Genomic DNA, 17,139 nt, shown 5'->3' on the forward strand with positions numbered 1-17,139 from the left:
CCCCACCAACCCATCACCCACAGGGTATCACAAGGTCTAGCAACCAGTAGTAACATCAGCTTGCTTCCACATGCAGGGACCGGATGGGGTGTCCAGGGTGGTGACTGGAGTTGGTGACCAGGGTCACTGGGGTGATGGAGGTGTTTGGGATGGCCAGGGTGATTGGTTGGTCAGGGTGGCTGGGATCACCAGGATGAACAGGGTGATGGGGGTAGCTGGTGTCACTGGGCTGGCCAAGGTCACTGATAATGGGGTGGCCAGGATGATGGGGGTGACCGGGGTCACTGGGCTGGCCAAGGTCACTGATAATGGGGTGGCCAGGATGATGGGGGTGACCGGGGTCACTGGGCTGGCCGGGGTGACCAGAGTGGCCGAGGTCATTGTGATGATGGGGTGGCCAGGGTGACCAAGGTGGCTGGGATCACCGGGGTGACCAGGGTGATGGGGGTGACCGGGGTGACTGGGTTGGCCGGGGTCACTGTGATGATGGTGTAGCCAGGGTGACCCGGGTCCTTCCGCCGGCGCTGCCCGCCCAGCAGCGCCCGCACGGCGCCCGCCCCGCTTCGTGCCCTAGGCCCGCTCCCCGGGCAGCGACCCCGGAGCGGGGCCGCGCTCGCCCCCTGTGGCCCCGGAGGCCCCGGCGGAAGCGGCGCGGGGCGCACATGGCGCTGTACAGCGCGGCGGCCGCGGTGCTGGCGGGGCTGGAGCGCGGCGAGGGCGGCCTCAAGAGCCTCGTGTACAACAGCGGCTTCCCGGTGCGCCCGGAGGGGACGGGGGTGCGGGGCAGCCGGGGGGGAATCACATTCGGGAGGGTGGGGGGGAGCCCTGGAGCCCGGCGCAGGCCCGGTGGCGCTCACCGCTGCCTGCTCCGCAGCATGTCCGGCAGCTGTACGCGCTGGTGTCCGAGACCCTCCGCTACGCCTCGGTGCTGGAGAAGCTGCTGGATGGAGCCGCGCTACTGCAGGCCGAGAAGAAGCTGCCGCCGCAGCTGGCGAAGGTACGAGGAGTCGCGTAATCCCTGGGCCGCGGTGTCCGGGATTCGTGGTATCCTGAAGCCGCGGTGTCCTGGAGCGGCGGGGCCGGGCTCACATCGTCCCCTCCTCTCAGGTCCTGGTGTATGACCTGCTCTTCGGCAAGGGGCTGAAGTGCGGGGGCCGGTGGAAGGCGCTGGCCCGGCGGCACCGGGCGCGGCTGGAGGCCGAGCTGGCCCGCATGAAGGTGCGGCACAAGGTGAGCCGCAACGAGGACCTGCTGGCCCCGGAGCAGGCGGTAAGCCCTGCAGGTGAGTGGGCTCGAGCTGGGTGGGCACCCTGTGCTGGGAGCAGTGGAGGGCCGTGTCTGACCTGTCCAGCCCCTGCAGTCTCCCAGGTCCCACGCTACGTCCGGGTCAACACCCTGAAGACTTGTGTGGACGATGTGATCGACTTCTTCAAGCGCCAGGGATACACCTACCTGGGCAAGGCAGCCAGGTGAGTATTTCTTTCTGCTATGCCGCCTTTCCTGGGATGTCAGCAAGTGGCGTGGGATGAGGTCTGGAGGGTTGAAGGATTGCTGAACTTGGTGCTCAGGGTGGTTGGGCTGGGGTCTCAATCACCCCCCATTCTTAGATGCTGCCTCTCTGGGTGCTGCCTGGAGCTGGAGAGGAGCTGTGGGATGAAGGGGGTTCTCAGCCTGGGCTCTGCTGTAGGCACTGGGATTAAGACTTTGTATTCATGCTCCCTATGTCTCATGGGCAGTGTGGAGGAGCTGAAGGCCCTCTCCGGAAAAAAATTCTTGTTGGATCTTCATCTCCCGGAGTTGTTGGTTTTCCCTGCGCAGACAGACCTCCATGACAACTTGCTGTATACTTCAGGACACATAATTCTGCAGGACAAGGTGAGGGAACTGAGGAGCAGGAAGTTGCAAGGGCAGGAGAACTACCGACGGGTGGAAGGGTGAGCTCCTTCCACAATGGCTCAACTTGCTGCAGCATTTAAGTCTAAGCAGAAACTGTGGGACTCCCCTGAGGCTTTGCTTCCATAGTTTGAAGGTTCAGGATGAAATCCTGGGGTATAAAAGCCCCTGTGGGAGCTGGGGACTGTGGGTTGGGCAAGGCTGTTGGTGGAGGGTGGTGGTGGCCTTGGCCCTGTGTAATGGTGGTCCCTGTGACCCCACAGCATCAGCCATGTCCGAGGAGGGGCCAGGTGTTTCTGCCCATCCCTTTGATGGTCTTTGCTCTCTTGCAGGCCAGCTGCCTCCCTGCCTTCCTCCTTGGCCCTGTTGCCGGCTCCCACGTCATCGATGCCTGTGCTGCCCCTGGAAACAAGACAAGCCACCTGGCTGCCATCCTGAAGAACAAGGGGTGAGGGCAGGGCTGTGTGCAGGGGTGGAGGGAAGGGGGGAGGTGGCCCTGGTCCCCCCGAGCCCGCAGAGAGCACAAGAAGGTGGCAGGAAGAGCTGCAGCCTGTCACCAACTCAGGTGACCTGGTGGCTCTGACAGTGCTGGGCCACTGGAAGGACCTGAGGGGACATGAAGTTAGGTAGGGGTTCACTCCCAGCCTCCTGGCCCTGGCCCTGTTCCATACCCCTGCCAGAGGGGAGGCAGCTCTCAAGGTCTGCCTGCCCAGTATTTGAGTGTTCCTGGGGGCCAGGTGGTCTGTTCACAGTCTCTCTTGGGCACTGGGCTCTGCCTTCAGACAGATCTTTGCCTTTGATGTGGACCCCAAGCGCGTGGCCACCATGAACACACTGCTGACACGGGCAGGGGTCACTGGCTGCCAGCTGGCCCAGCAGGACTTCCTGACTGTGGACCCCAGAGACCCCAAATACAGCAGGGTGACCCACATCCTTCTCGACCCATCCTGCAGTGGCTCAGGTAATGTGTTAGACTCCAGCTGCTCACCTGGAGCTGGGCTGTGGGTGTGCAGACCCCAGGTGACAGCTCCTGTCCTGCAGGGATGGTGACCCGGGGGCTGGGGCAGGAAGCGGCCCCAAGTGCTGAACGCTTGCAGGCACTGGCTGGCTTCCAGCGCCGGGCCCTGAACCATGCCCTGAGCTTTCCAGCTCTCCAGCGCCTGGTCTACTCCACCTGCTCCCTACACCAGGAGGAGAACGAGGATGTGGTGCAGGCTGTGCTGCAGGAGTGGGGCTCGGCCTTCAGGTGGGTCTGGCTCAGGGAACTTAGGGAGCTGTAGGGGCAGGGTTTGGTGCTGACCCCTTTTCCATGCTGCAGGCTGGTGACTGCCTTCCCTTCGTGGCCCTGCCGAGGACTCGCTGCCTTCTCTGGAGCAGAGAGCTGCCTCCGTGCTTCCCCTGCAGAGACCTTCACCCATGGCTTCTTTGTGGCTATGCTGGAACGGTGCAGGGAAGGGGCTGCTGCTCCCAGGTGAGAGGGGGCTGTGGGGGACTCTAGCTACTTCTGGGGGGCCCCATTGCCAAGGTCAGGGCTCCAGGCACCCAGGGGAGGGTGTGAGGGGACGTGGCTGTGGGAACAGAGGGCACTGGTGAGTGTGGCTCAGTTTGCTCTTGTCCACAGCTCCCTGCCTGCAGTAGCCAAGGAGAACCCACAGCCAGGAGAGGAAATGGAGCCAGGAGCAGCTCCCAAGAAGAGGAAAAAGAAAAAGCAGCGGGTGAAAGAGTGAAACATTTTCTGGACAGACCCCTTCACAGTTGGGGCTGTGGGGAACACACACTGGCCTGAACACAAGTCAAGCTATGTTCCAGCTGCAGTCATAGTGAGAATTCTGTAACACCGGGGACTGAGTGCCAACACTGAGACCAACCTGGAAGGGGCAACTGCTCAGCCAGGGCTGCCCCTTGCAGCCAATCCCCGCTCCACACCCTGCAGGGCTGGGGTCCTCCAGCTGGATTAAGGGTGGTTTATCATGTTTCCCCCCAAAAAAATTTCAACCCTGAGCCTGATGTGGAGCTTTGAAAAAACATTTCACTGTAGGGATGAAGCAGATTAAAAGTTTATTTCTCTTCACTGTCTTTTCCAGGGTGTTTGTGCAGTCCTGCCCTGAAATTGCTACTGCTCATAGTAGAGGCAAAGTGGGGGCAAAAAAGTGAAATACTACTACTACTACTAATCCTGTCCGTGCATCTGTCTTTGAATTGGGGGAGCAAGGACACATGAGCCAGAGGGTGCTGGACCTGAACCCCACTAGCACCCTGGGAATCCCAGCCCCAGGAATCGCACATGGGTACAGCCACATGAACACAGTAATTTTATTTTAAACCAGGGACATAAGAAGCAAGAAAACAAAAATTGCACATTCACACTAAAATCCTCATCAGCCACACCAGGAATGATCCAAGTCTTCAAGTCAGTTAAAACGCAGCCTCCCCCCCAAGCACAAGGGGCTCTCCCAGCAGGGCCTGTGTGGCAGGGAAGGGAGAGCCTGGCTCCTCACGGGTATGTAGGACTACATGGGGCAGCATCCAGAGCCAGGGTGCCCTCAGCCTTGTCCCAGCTCATCCCCATCTCATCAGAGCTGACCTGGCCAAACCCTGGCACCTCAAGGATGGGGAGTGGGTGCTCTCCTGGCCCAGGATCAGTTTGGCAGGCACTAGCCCCTTCCCATCTGCTTCTTCCAACACCAAGGACACATTTTCCCAGCCTGGCTGCTCTCGGCCCACTGCACCCTCAGCCATGCTGGTAGGTGATGGAACATCCTCACCAGCACCTGCAAGTCCTTAATGTCCCCTTACTGTGGGGCTGTGTCCCCTCTGTGCCACAGAGAGCCCATCCTGCTGGGAGAGATGCCTCGACCCTGGCACTCAGCACTGTAATGTGAGAGCTCCTGCTCCTCACCCTCAGAGAAATAATTAAAAAACAAAAACAAACAAAAAAGGTTTAGTCACATCCACATACGTCACATTTAAAAAGAAGGGGATGAGGTACAGCAGGGGGGAGCATGGCAGAGCCTGCAGGATGCAGCTGCCTTTCCCAGCACAGCGCATTCCCGCAGGCACAGCCAGGGTGGGAACAGCTAAACACTAACAGCTGCGGGACTGGCAACTTCACTGAACCAAGCTTGAAGGAATTTGAAGGCAATTTAGCTTAAATATAAAAATAAATTTTTATTTCATTAAAAAATGTTTAAATATTTGTGATTTTTTTTTTGGTTTTTTTTTTTTCTTGGTTTTTTTTTTTAATTTAGACCTCAGCAGACACACACACTCACACGGCTCGGAGAGTAAAAACCTGGCAGCAAAGCACTCCTGGGAATGGAGTGCCCATCCCTCACCTGGGGCAGGGCAGGGGGTGGCTCTTTGGTGACCCCCAGCTCTGGCAGTCTCTTTCCACAGAAGCTCCGAGGCAGGGAAGGGTGGGATTCTCACTCCTGGCTGGATGGGGACAGGGGAGGCAGCACCACAGTTCCTAGGAGCTAGTAAAACCCACAGGGATGGAGATGAGCTAAAAAATGAAAAACAACTTGGATTTGGGATAGGGGGGAGAATGCATCTGCTCTGGACTCCTTGTGTGAGCAATTCCAGATCCCCCTGAAGTGGGGAAGAGGTCCTAGGAGAGAGGGAAAGGGAGCGGAGAGACTGCCAAGGTTGGAACCCCCTGTCGTAGCTGCCTTCCAGTAATAACATGGAAGGGACAACTCCCCAGCACGAGCAGCCACGCAGTGATGCTACTGTCAACACCCAATTAGCCGGGGCACATCTCCCCCCAAGGACTGGTGCCCCCCAAAAAAGAAACTCCAAACAGCAAATCCGGCATAACCAACATGCCGCCACACACACGGTTCAGCTCTTCCTCCAAACTCGATTCAGTGAGTGCAGGAACAGGAGCACAGATAAAGCAGAACAGGGGAGCAGGGTGGGGGCAGCCCACAGCCCCATGGAGCAGCAGGAATGGGACAGGGGTGGGGGGACCCCCATCCTCACCCCGTGCCTCCAGCCCAGGTCCCGGGCTATGGCATGTCCTCAGCTGGAGGTAACAGGATATAAGGCCCCAGCGAGGGGTGTCACCTAGCTGCACACATGCCAGTCACCTGTGGCACTGAAACAGTGCCAGGCTGGAACCAGCCCTGGTTGTGGGGATGGAACCGTGTTCACCAGGCCATGGGATGAACAATGGGAAAGATTTCGGGACCTGGTGAAGATGGTGTCTGACAGCAGCTCAGAACCCCAGCATGTCACCAGTCAGGCTCTGAGTGGGACACAGCCATGGGGCTGGCTGAGGGCTGGGGAGGGGCACGGGAACAGCTAGAAGAAGCAAATGGGGAGAAATTTACACATTATTAAACATGGCAAAATAAATTGAGGAAAAGAACATTGCGGATATGTACAGAGATTTGTCCAGCCTTGGCTCTGGAACTGTTCAAGTAACACGAGTTTGGTTTATCCCGTCCCATCATGGTCTCCGGTGGGTGTCAGGGGACGAGGCCTGGTCCCACCACAGGGGCAGCTCCAGCCCAGAACCCCCACACGTGGGCCAGCAGAGCCCAGCAGCACCAGGGTTACTTTTTGCGGGTGTGCTGCCTCCGTGCCTGAAGCCGTTGGCGAGTGCCCGTCTTGGATCCTGCCCCGATGGAGAAGGTGGGGGTGGACGAACCTGGAAGCAGAAAGGTTGCTCAGGTCTCTGTAGCTTTGGGATCAGCGTGATCCTCACCCTGGGAGGAATGGAAGGCTTGGCATTCCCCAGAGTCCAGCAGGTACCACCTGAGCCGTCTCCCAGAGCACACCTGGCCTTACCACTGTCCCCAGCCCGCGGGGACACCGTGACCCATGAGCTCCCCAAGGCTGGAGCACCAACTCCCTCCTTACCAAAGGAAGTGCCAATTCCTCCAAAGCTCGAGGCAGGAGTGCTGGGTGTCCTGAAGGAAACGGTGCTGCTTCCACTGCCCACGACTCCAGGGACAGGTGTGCTCTGCCCAAAGGTGGGCACAGGAGCTCCTGGAAAGCAACAGGTCACTGTGAGCCAGGGTTGGCAAAGGAGAAAGAGCCTTTGGGAGTCAGTGGCACCCAGAAGAGGCACAGCATGCCATCTGGGGGTTGAAGCACCACAGTCCATCCCCCAGGACCAGCCTCTGCTCCTGAAAAGCCCTTTTAATGCATAAGTTACACTTTGGATAATCCCTGGGCTCTCCCAACAGCAGGGCTGCACAGAAGGATTTGCCAGGGAGGAACAAAGACCTTGGCCTTTCTAGATCAAGGAGCTGCTCACTGTGTGGGTTTCAGTTCTGTGGGAGCTGGGAATATCCAGTGAGCATCTGAAGTGTTAGGGAAACCCTGAGAGCAAGCACGAAGTGATGGCAGTCATTGGCTGGCAGCATTCCAGCTCACCAAGGCATTCCAGGCAGCTGTTAAGGACTGGGATGATTTTGGCTCCTGCAGGACATTTGGATGGGCAGAGCTGGGGAGCTGGTGCCTTTGCAGGGGCCAATGAACAGAGTTTAGGGATTCCCCTTCCCCAGTTTAGGGATTCCTCCCCAGACAGCCAGGATCCTGACAGGGAGTGATGGGAGTGCCTTCCCTTTGTATGGCAAGGCTCAGCTCTGCGTAACAGGGGCACTGGCCTCACCAGGACTGTGGACCCCAGGAGCTTGGCAAGGTCCATCAGGACTACTACTGCCCAACTCGAGACGCCCAAGATGGCTTGTTTGCCCCCACCCCATCCTGGAAATGTTCAAGGCCAGGCTGGACAGGGCCCTGAGCAACCTGGCATAGTGAAAGGTGTCTGAGCCCATGGCAGGGGGGTGGAACAACATGATCTTTAAGGTCCCTTCCAACATGACCCATTCCATGATGACTCACCTCCAAACGCAGGCTTGCTGTTGGGAGTGCTGGTCATGGTGAAGGCGAAGGGCGTGCTCTGGCCCTGCGCTCCCAGTGCGCTCTGCGGCAGAGATGAGCCGAATGGCGTTGCTGCTGGGGCTGCCCCGCTCTGCCCAGCCCCAAAGCTGAAGGCCACGGCCGGGGACCCGCTGCTGAGGCCCGGCGTACCCATCCCAAAGGTGCTGGTGGAGGGGCCCGGCTGGGTGGTGGCCCCGAAGGTGAATGGAGATGGGGTGGTGCCAAAGACAGTGGCACCGGTGCTGCTGCTTGTGGTCTGGGTGGTAGAACCAAAGCTGGATGTGGTGGAGGTGGCTGTTCCAAAAGAGAACACCGAGGTGGTGGTCCCAAACGCTGCCTGGGTGCTGCTGGTGCCAAAGGAGCCCTGGGCACTGGTTGTGCCGAAGGCTGGCTGGGCACCACTGCCAAATGCTGGCTGAGCCACTGACTGTGCTGGGGGGGCTCCAAAACTGAACTGGGGGGTGAAGTTGATGGGGCCAGCAGCAGGCTTGCTGGCGGGCACCTGGCTGTCAGCAGCCCCAGTACTGAAGGTGAGCTGGCTCCCAGTGCTGGGGTACGGTGGCGGTGGCTTTGCACTGGCACTGAAAGAGCTGCCAAAAGCTGAAACGGAGGAGCCGAATGTCAGTGGCGCTTGAGCTGTGGTGGCTGGGGCCGAGGAGGTCAGTGTAGTGCTCCCAAATATGCTAAAGCCCACAGTGGTGGCAGCAACTGTTGAGTTTGAAGGTACCTGGCCAAAGGCAGGGCCTCCTGGGACACTGGTGGTGGCAGTGACTGTGGCTGGAGGCGCCTTCCCGAACTGGAACACAGGCCCCGGGGTGGCAAAGCTGGTTTCCGTGCTGGGAGCAGAGCTGGCCAGGCCCCCGAACAGGAAAGGCTGTGTTGTGCTGGTGGAGGTGGCAGTGGTGAGAGTCACGCTGGCGGCAGGGCCAGTGGAGGCAGGCGGGTTCAGTCCGAAGCTGAAGACAGGTTTAATGGTGGCATCTGTGGAGGAACTCTGGGTGGTGGCAGTTGTAGCTGCAGTGGTGAAGATGACGTTGGGAAGACCCGTGAATCCTGCCAGAGTAGCTGTGGAGGCAGTTGGTGGCTCTGAGGCTGGCTGTGCCGCGGGTTTGAAGGCGAAAGGAGATACTTTCGCTGGAGATGAAGCAGCAGTGATGCTACCAAAGATCGGCTTGAATATGGAGGATGTGGAGGACGTCGAGGCAGGGCCCGAGCTTGCAGACACGGTGGCTGTAGTGGAGGTGACAGCCGTGCAGGCTGCTGTGCTCTCACTCTTCAGCACAGCACCAAAGATGGGTTTGAAGATGGGGGTTGTGGTGGGCATGGCAGTGGGTGGGGTGGGCACAGCAGTGGATGCAGTGAGTGCAGCAGTGGCTGTGGTGGGCACGGCAGTAGCCACGGTCACTGCTGGCTGGCTGGCTGGAGGGGTGTTCAGCATCCCAAACAGGATGCTTGGCTTTGGGAAGGAGGGAGGCTTGCTGGGGGTCTGGCCCAGCTCGGTGAACACAGGAGGGGCCAGGCTGCTGGGGGGTTGCACTGCCAGGGCAGGGGGGGCACTGGGGGCAGGTGTGCTCAACACAGGCATGGGCTTGGTGTCAGCAGAGATGGTAGGCAGAGAGCTCGACTCCAATGACACAGCAGAAGCAGGTGGCTGTGCAGCTGATGGAGGTGGTTGGGATGCTGCCACAGCTCCAGTGGAGTCTGGAAAGGGGAGAGAGCTTATTTACGGACAAGGGCGCACCTTCAGCAGCTCACCCTTCTGCCAGGTACCCACCCACTGCTGCAAAGGCTCCCGGAGCAGCACCCACCACACCCAAACCTCCATGCTTACCATAAGCCTCCAGCAGGACCAGGGGCTCAGCATTCCCAAAGGTGTCCCCTCAAGCCCTGCCTGCCAGCTCTGCTGCCAGCAGAGCACTTGAACAGAGGGTTTTGTCAGCTGCCTCAAGCAGAGGTAACAAGGAGTTCCCGCTGCACCTGCCCAACTCTGCTGGCGTTCCACTGTGCCAATCCTCCCCCTCCTCCTCACCTGATGCTGTGGATACAGCCTGGCTGCTCTGCATCTTCTTCAGGCTGTCCAGGAGTGAGGAGCTGGCTGGGGCAGGAGCTGTGGAGGCAGGCATGGGCCCAGGGGAGGTCACAGCAAATGCCAGCGGCTTGGACACAGGCATTGTCTCTGCAGTGGTGCTGGGAACTGCATCTACAGGGAAACAGCAAGATATCAGGGCTCACAAGTGGCTGTGATGAACAAACCCTTAGCAGAGCTTCCCAGCAGGCAGGGAAACTGCACCTACACCCTACAGCCCTGGGGAACCTCACCCAGCACCACATGGCATGAGACCTCCTCAGCTGGAAGGCATCAAGACCACACCCAGACCTGAGGCACGACTGGCCCAGGAGCTTCCTTGGCCCATGCTGGCCTGCCAGACCTGGGCTTGTTCCTACCCCTCCACAATCCCAGCCCATCCTTACCAGCCTTATCCTCCAAGACACTGTTGAACCACTGCAGCACTGCCTTCTTCTCTGCATCCAGGTCCTCTGAGGTGATGGAGTAGCCCAGCTGAGGCGGCGGGGGCTGCCAAGAGAGAGCAGCAGCAGCTTAGCTCCTTCCCAGGGAAGCAGGCAGAGCCTCTCTGAAGGTGTGCTGGCGACTGGCCGTGGCGAGCCCTGTGAAGCAGGTGGTCCTGCTGCAGCTACCGCGGAGCTCCGGTCCCCAACTCTGGTGGGCCCCCGGCGTGGCACTGAGGGCATGGCAAGCCTTCCCCAGGCCATTACCTGGTCCGGCAGCAGGCAGCACAACCACGCACAGCCCACCAGACACTGGGGCTGGGGAGAGCGTCACTTCCCACTCGGCCAAGGACGGGGCCTCCTTCCTGAGGGCAGGCAGGTCAGTGTGCCCCCAGCCCTGCAGAAATTGCAGTGAGCACATTCTATTGCCAGAGCGGGGCCAGAGGGGCTGTGAGACAGCGACGTACCAGAACCAGCTGGTCCCCACGGAGAGACGACAGCAACGGGATCTTCCGCTTGCGCTTCCCACTGCTCCCCGATGTGGATGGTGGGCTCAGGGAATTCTGCTTCTTCCACACTGGTGACTCCACCACTACAGAAGGAGACAAGTCAGGCCAAGCTCTGGGCAGAGAGGTGTTTGGTTGTAGTGACAGGGTTGTCCCTTCTGGCCCCGCTCTGGGTGGCCCCGCTCAGAGGGCAGAGCCAGGGGCACAGCTTGAAGCTGAGGACAAGGTTGTGATGCCCTGAAGAGCAGCTCCACATCCAGGAGGTCTGTGACAAGAGGCTGGCGGGGCTCTGTGGGGCAGTGGCCCCCTCCCAGCTCCATGGATGGTGCCAACACACTGCCTACCCAAACCACATGCCACAGCTGGCACCCTATCATGGGGCCCACCTGCCACGGGCACAGAGGATTTCCTCTCCATTTTAGCTGAGGAAGCATTGGAATAAGCTCAGACTGGAATTTGGTCAGGGTGCTATTCATGCCACAGCAGGTTGTGGACCAAGGCTGACACCTGACCCATGCTGGGTTGGGAGCTGGAGTTCCCCCTTGCAAGCCACCTCCCAGGTATCTGCTAGCACCCCAACACTGTCAGCATCCCCGTATCACTTGGAAATCCCACTAGAGCAGTCACTGAGGCCAGCAGAAGTGCCACTGCCTTGGGAACAGCACATGCCATGTTTCCAGGTGATCTCTCAAACCATTCCCTCTGCAGACCTCAGCTACCTCCTGTCCTGCTCTCTTGCTTGCAGGAGATGGTAACCCATCCAACCTGGGTGCAGTGTCAGGGCACACCTACACTTACCTTTCTCTGTCTGCAGCTCCTTGTCTGACTTCACTGGGGTGGAAGCATTGGAACGAAGTGACTCCTCTTCCCTGTGTAAGCAGGAGAGACAGTTAGGGTCAACCCTGGGCTCAGCCCTGTCCCCAGGGAGCAGGATGAGACCGAACATGCTGAAGACTCGCACGAGAATCCCTGGTGTTTTTATTTGCCTCCTGTGAACAGATCTCAGGACAAAAGCTTTTACCAGCTCCAGGCAGAGGAGTTGCTTCCTGCTCCAGACTCAGCTTGGCTGAGCCTGTGCACCCTCCGCAAGACGAGTCAGCCTCAGGAGAGTAGCTGGGGTCCTCAGATGGGAGTCACTGCCCCTCACAGGTTGGGCCCACCCAGGTGGTTGTGTCAATTTTAGTTCCGACATAAGCTCAGGCCCCTCTGACTTGGCAAAGAGGAGAACACAGGCTGTGCTCCAAGGCAGGTATTAAAATACAAATACTGCGATTTGACTTTGAGATGGCAAAAATCAGGGCCTGTCTCTTCCCAATGATCCAGCAACCAGCAACTCAGGCCACGCCAATGCCACGAGGCACCATCACTACTGCTGCAACCTGTGCCCGTAAGTCTCTGACCTGGCTTGGGAGCGGGCCAGGGGTGGCACAGCTTGGACACGCCACAGCATGACAAGGTGACAGGGAGACCAATTGACACAAGTGGGTCTCCTGATCATTATGTCTGGGAGAGGGGCCTGGACTGTCCCAGCTCCAGTGGAAAGTGGGACTTGCATGCTAGGATGGCTGGGAAGGACTGCTCGCTTGCCGGCTGGCCATCAGTGAGCAGGCACTCACCAGGTGACTGGCTGGTTACCTGGCTTTCTTGAGAGGCCACTCCGGTGTCTGGGGGCGGGAGGACGCTGGGCTGGACAGTGGGGAGACGCTCACACCACTTCTCTTCCACAGCTGGAACGCAGAGAGATACCAGCAGTAACTTGGCGTGGGGCTGGCAGAAAGCACAGCTCCTCTCCGCCCTGCTCACTCACACTAAGACCTAGGGCCATAGCTATTGAGCCCAATGAGCTGAGAGCCTCTCCTGCTTCACCACCACTTAACTCCCCTCCACATTTTAGGGAGCACAAAGTCTGGCCACCCCAAGCTGAATCCACATGGGGAACAAGCAGCCTCCAGGGCCTTTACAGCCCTGGCTGAGCACAGGGAGGGAGGACACTGCCAGGCCAGCCTTCACGTGACACAGGCAGAGGCCAGCCAGCTGTTTTGGACACCCTTGTGTGTAGGGCTGCTCTGGCGGGAGCCAGCACCTCCTTGCCAGGAATTCAAAGCACATGGATCCCAATGCAAGGGTCAGACTCTCTGCAGCCCAAGCAAACCCCTCCCTCTCACTGCCTGGAGCAAACCTTTCCCTACACAGACAGAGCTCCACTGGCCATGTCTATGTGTCCCTTGCACATCTGCAAGCCCAGCCAGGCCACAAGCAGTGCTCCATCGTAGTCAGCAGCTGGCACCTGGGTCAGAGTGGGAACACATGGCTCCCACACTGCTGACTCCAGCTGAAAGGATGTCAGCACAGCAAAACCATTTTTTTTTCCTTTACCTGGATCTATCCAGTCTAGCAGACTGGGCAAGGAGGAGGAGGGAGGGGAAAACAGTCGTGTTCTTGGTTTGGTGTAAAAGGAGCAGTACAGCTCAGCCTGAGATTCCCCCAAAAACCAGATAATTGCTGCTTGGCCCATGGCCCACGGCCCACCTGATCCCCAGGGTGATGAGACTGCCAGGCTGAGCCACACTGGGTCCAGGCATCCAGCCACACCAGTCTCCTCACGAGCCCAGAGCTGGGATTACATGGGTGATCAAGCTACTGTGTCCCTACCTGTGCGAGGCCCCGGCTGGAGCTGTAGGAGCTGGCAATGGCGTTGCGGATGGAGCTGGGGATCCCACCAGCATAGGTGTTGTTGAGGGAACTCATGGAGGAGGTGCGAGACCTCTTGTTGGAGCAGTCATCGGGGCAGTGCGAGATGAGGCCCCTCTTCAGAGAGCCCGGCCTGGAGGGGAATGAAGGTCTGATTTGCTCCTCACTGCTCCTGCCCGCCAGTCCCTTCCATGCAGGGCAGGTGGAGGAAGGCAATCTTGCTCCTTCTTACAGCACAGGGCTTAGAAACAACCCTCAGCAGCAGCACAGCCCTGCTGTCACAGGGTGACAAACTGAAGGCACAACCACAGCCTCTCTTGCTCTGCCCCAAAGGCAGGCTCTGCAAGCAAAATCCAAGCCCCCTTTTCCAGATCCCACAGACATTTTCTCCCTCCCATCCCAGGAGCTGCTTTTGGCCCATTGGGCACTTACTTGGGTATGAGAGAGGCAGGGGCACCATTGGCTACCAGTGGCTCAAACGCTGACTGCCCACTTCCACTGCTGTCGTGGCGCCTGTGGAAAGAGGGTGAAAGCCTATGACAGCGTGGAAGGCTCTTCCAGCCTGGGGAAAGGCAGGCTGAGCACCCAGAGAGAGATCAAACCTTGGTTTTTTCCTAGCACAAAATGCCTAGGACAGAGCTTTCCCCCATCTACACCCTGCTGCAGATTTTCTTTCTCTGTGGGCCTGTCCTCACTGACTCTCACCCCAAACACCAGGAACTCCCCCAGCTGCCTCCTGGGCACAGTAGTTTGGTGTAAGAAAAAAAATACAAATCTTTGCTTAAATTCATTACTATAGGCCAAAATACTTCCAGAAATGAGCTGCTGAGTCTTTCTGAACAGACCTGACCTCTGAAACTCCCACCTCTGAGCTCTTCCTAACCAGTGTCCTGGATGGTTCAAGTCAAAAACTGAACTCTCCTTCCCACTATGATTTCATGAGGATCTGAAGTGTCAAAATCACAGAAGACGTTGTGTTCCCTGCTGTGAAATGGAGCTGGAGGTGTAGGACAGCCCTGTCACTTGGCCAGGAGCTCCCCTCAAGCCCAGAGCATGCTGACCCCAAGGCACAGGTGATTCCACACTCTCCAGCTGACGCAGCTCCTTTCTGTCCACCAAGTACATGGAATTTTCTACCTACAAGCATTCTTCGTACTTGCCAAACATTAATGACTTCAAAACGGGCTTTTGTGGCAGAGCTGTGTATTGCCATATTAAAAAATGTTTAAAGAATACCCTGAGCTGATCCTGTCTGTGTACCCATTCTGTTGTCACCCTGATTGGCTCTTGTGGGGCTCAGATCCAGTGAGCCAGGTGTTCAGAGACAGGAACTCAGTGCTGGAGGAGGATGGTGTGCTCTGCTTTACCCTGCTCTACTCCCTGGGTCACCTCCAGCAGCAGCCCTGGTGCAGGACAATGCCCCAGGCACTGCCCAAGCATTGTCTCAGCTCCCCATCCCAGCTCAGATGGAACAGCTTCCATGGCCACAACGAGGAAGGATGAAGCAACCGTTGGAGCAAGTCCAGAAGAGAGCTGCAAATTTGGTAAGGGGACTGGAGCACCTTCCCTATGGAAACAGGCTGAGACATCAGGGGCTGTTCAGCCTGAAGAAGAGAAAGTTGTGTGGAGATCTCAGCAGCCTTTCAGGATCTGGAGGAGCCTGCAAGAAAGCTGGAGAGGCACTGCATCAAGAAGTGCAGTGATAGGACAAGGGGGAAAGGCTGCAAAGTGAAAGCACGGTAATTTAGGTTGGATATACAGAATAAATTCTTCCTTCAGAGTGGTGAGGACCTGGCACAGGTTGCCCAGAAAACCTGTGGCTACCTCATCCCTGGAAGTGTTCAAGGCCAGGCTGGACAGGGCTTGGTGCAACCTGGTGTAGTGGAGAGTGTCCCTGTCCATGACAAGGGGTAGCTCACTGGATGACCTTTAAGGTCCCTTCCAACCCAAATCATCCTATGATTCTATGAAAAACAGGAGGATGGGATGGCAAGGCAGCGCTGTGCCTGGGTAGTTGGAAAGGCTTTGGCAGACCATGGCTCTCAGGATTTACTCCTTGTCCTTCCTAGAACACTGGCGAAAACACAGCACTCTCCCTCCTCTGAAAGCAGGGATGGAAGTTGCTGGCCTTGAGTAACAAAAGCACCAGTGTCTCGTTTACTCTCGTTTCACCTCCTTCTGCTAGATCAGCTCACAAGGGAAGTGCACGGAGCTCTCCAAATGCAGTGCTTCCACGTGGTAATCCTGTCTCTCCTGGGAGCCCAGGGCTGACAGAAGGACAGAGCCCACGGCAGATACCAACACTTCCCACCATGCTTTCCCAGTCTACAAGCCTCCATGAGGAGAAAAGCCACTTCCCACAACACATCCCAGCCAGGCAGGGGAACACACTGGACCCACACCTAAACCACATTCCTTTGACCTCAAAACCTTGGAGGACTTTTGGGATGCAGCACCAAGGGCTGGGTGATGGATGGGGTGTGCTTCCTCTCCGCAGTTCACTTCTCACAGTACTTTTCCAGCCCTGACTCCAATGGGGCCTGGCACGCTCTGGGACACATCCCATTCATCACCTTTGAAGCAAGAATCCCATTTGTGACTTTCCCAACGCACTGGCTGCAACTTGAATTGCTGCCTTTTTACCTTCTCTTGCTCTCCTGATCATTCCCAAAAGTCTGGTCCTCTTCCTCCTCTTCCTCCACAGCCCTTTTCCTGCTCTCCCTGATGGCATTCAGCACAGTCTCCTTCGCACACGGGTCAGGGCTGCTGGTGGCCGGGAAAGCCGGAGGCGAGATCAGCTGCTCCAGACTGCGGAACAGAGCAGAGTGAGGTGTGAAGCAGGCCGGGATCCCCGGTCTGATCCCCCCACAGAAGCGGGGACACGGCTCTCCCACGCGGCCCTTCTCGGAGGTTTGGACAGCACCATCCTCCCAGCCACATGGTAGCACTCGGGATGGGATGTTGATCCCAGACACAGCACACCGGCTGAGGGCTCCCCCCGGTGTGTCCTGGTCCCCACCGTGGCTGATAACCGGGCTCCCCCAGGTGTGTCCCGGTCTCCCCCGTACTCACGCCGGGGAGCGGGCGATGCCGACGGTCGGCGGGGCGATTCTCACGGTGACGGGGCTGCGGAGCGGGCAGGCGCGGCGGGCCCAAGGCGCGCTGCGGGGCGAGCCGCCCTCCCAGCGGGCGGCGGACAAGCACAGCGGCACGGCCGGCCCGGTCTGAGGCAGCGGGTACCGGCGGCGCGGGGCCTGCGGCCGGCAGCGCGGAGCCCTGCGGGGACAGAGCGCGGTCAACACCTCCGACGCGATCTGGAGCTTCCCCGTGCGCCCTACCCCTACCTTCCCCTCGCTTACCCGGGCTGGGGCCGACGCGGCGCCGCCCTCACGGCGGGGCCGCCGTTGGCGGCGGCTTTGCCGGGCAGGCGCGGCGCGGGCGGGCCGGGCCGCATGGCGCACCAGGCGCCCGCCGCGCCCAGCGCCGCCGCGCTCAGCAGCGTTCCCCGCAGCAGCAGCCAGGCCAGGGCGAGCGCCAGCGCGGCGGCCACGGCCAGCGCGGCCCTCACAGCCCCATCCCGCCGCCCGCCCGGCCCCGCACCCGCCATCGCCGCGCGCCCGCCGCTCCCGGCGTGCTCTGCGGGGCG

The 17,139-nt window shown here is 58.9% G+C and overlaps 2 protein-coding genes across 3 annotated transcripts; one reads left to right on the plus strand and one right to left on the minus strand.

The window, feature by feature from the left end:
* The first annotated feature begins 633 nt into the window (after positions 1-633).
* Positions 634-3,964, plus strand: NSUN5 (NOP2/Sun RNA methyltransferase 5). 2 transcript variants are annotated; one of them, XM_069033118.1, is made up of 10 exons: positions 634-755; positions 875-997; positions 1,108-1,282; positions 1,361-1,469; positions 1,737-1,875; positions 2,226-2,341; positions 2,676-2,854; positions 2,935-3,139; positions 3,212-3,364; positions 3,515-3,964. In XM_069033118.1, the coding sequence occupies exons 1-10, from the start codon at positions 663-665 to the stop codon at positions 3,618-3,620; spliced, it is 1,398 nt and encodes a 465-aa protein (XP_068889219.1). In that variant the 5' UTR covers positions 634-662; the 3' UTR covers positions 3,621-3,964. The 2 variants fall into 2 exon arrangements, with proteins under 2 accessions (XP_068889219.1, XP_068889218.1); XM_069033117.1 differs by having other exon boundaries at positions 2,991-3,139.
* A 228-nt stretch (positions 3,965-4,192) lies between these two features.
* On the minus strand, positions 4,193-17,100 carry POM121 (POM121 transmembrane nucleoporin). The gene is made up of 13 exons (XM_069033119.1): positions 16,853-17,100; positions 16,566-16,769; positions 16,137-16,301; positions 13,926-14,006; positions 13,455-13,626; positions 12,438-12,529; positions 11,601-11,671; positions 10,764-10,888; positions 10,261-10,363; positions 9,818-9,988; positions 7,750-9,489; positions 6,760-6,888; positions 4,193-6,547 (listed from the first exon to the last, which is right to left on the minus strand). Exons 1-13 carry the CDS (start codon positions 17,098-17,100, stop codon positions 6,453-6,455), a joined length of 3,396 nt encoding a protein of 1,131 aa, XP_068889220.1. The 3' UTR covers positions 4,193-6,452.
* Positions 17,101-17,139: the final 39 nt, after the last annotated feature.

The sequence above is a fragment of the Aphelocoma coerulescens genome, chromosome 19 (genome assembly GCF_041296385.1).
Source record: "Aphelocoma coerulescens isolate FSJ_1873_10779 chromosome 19, UR_Acoe_1.0, whole genome shotgun sequence".
NCBI lineage: Eukaryota > Metazoa > Chordata > Aves > Passeriformes > Corvidae > Aphelocoma > Aphelocoma coerulescens.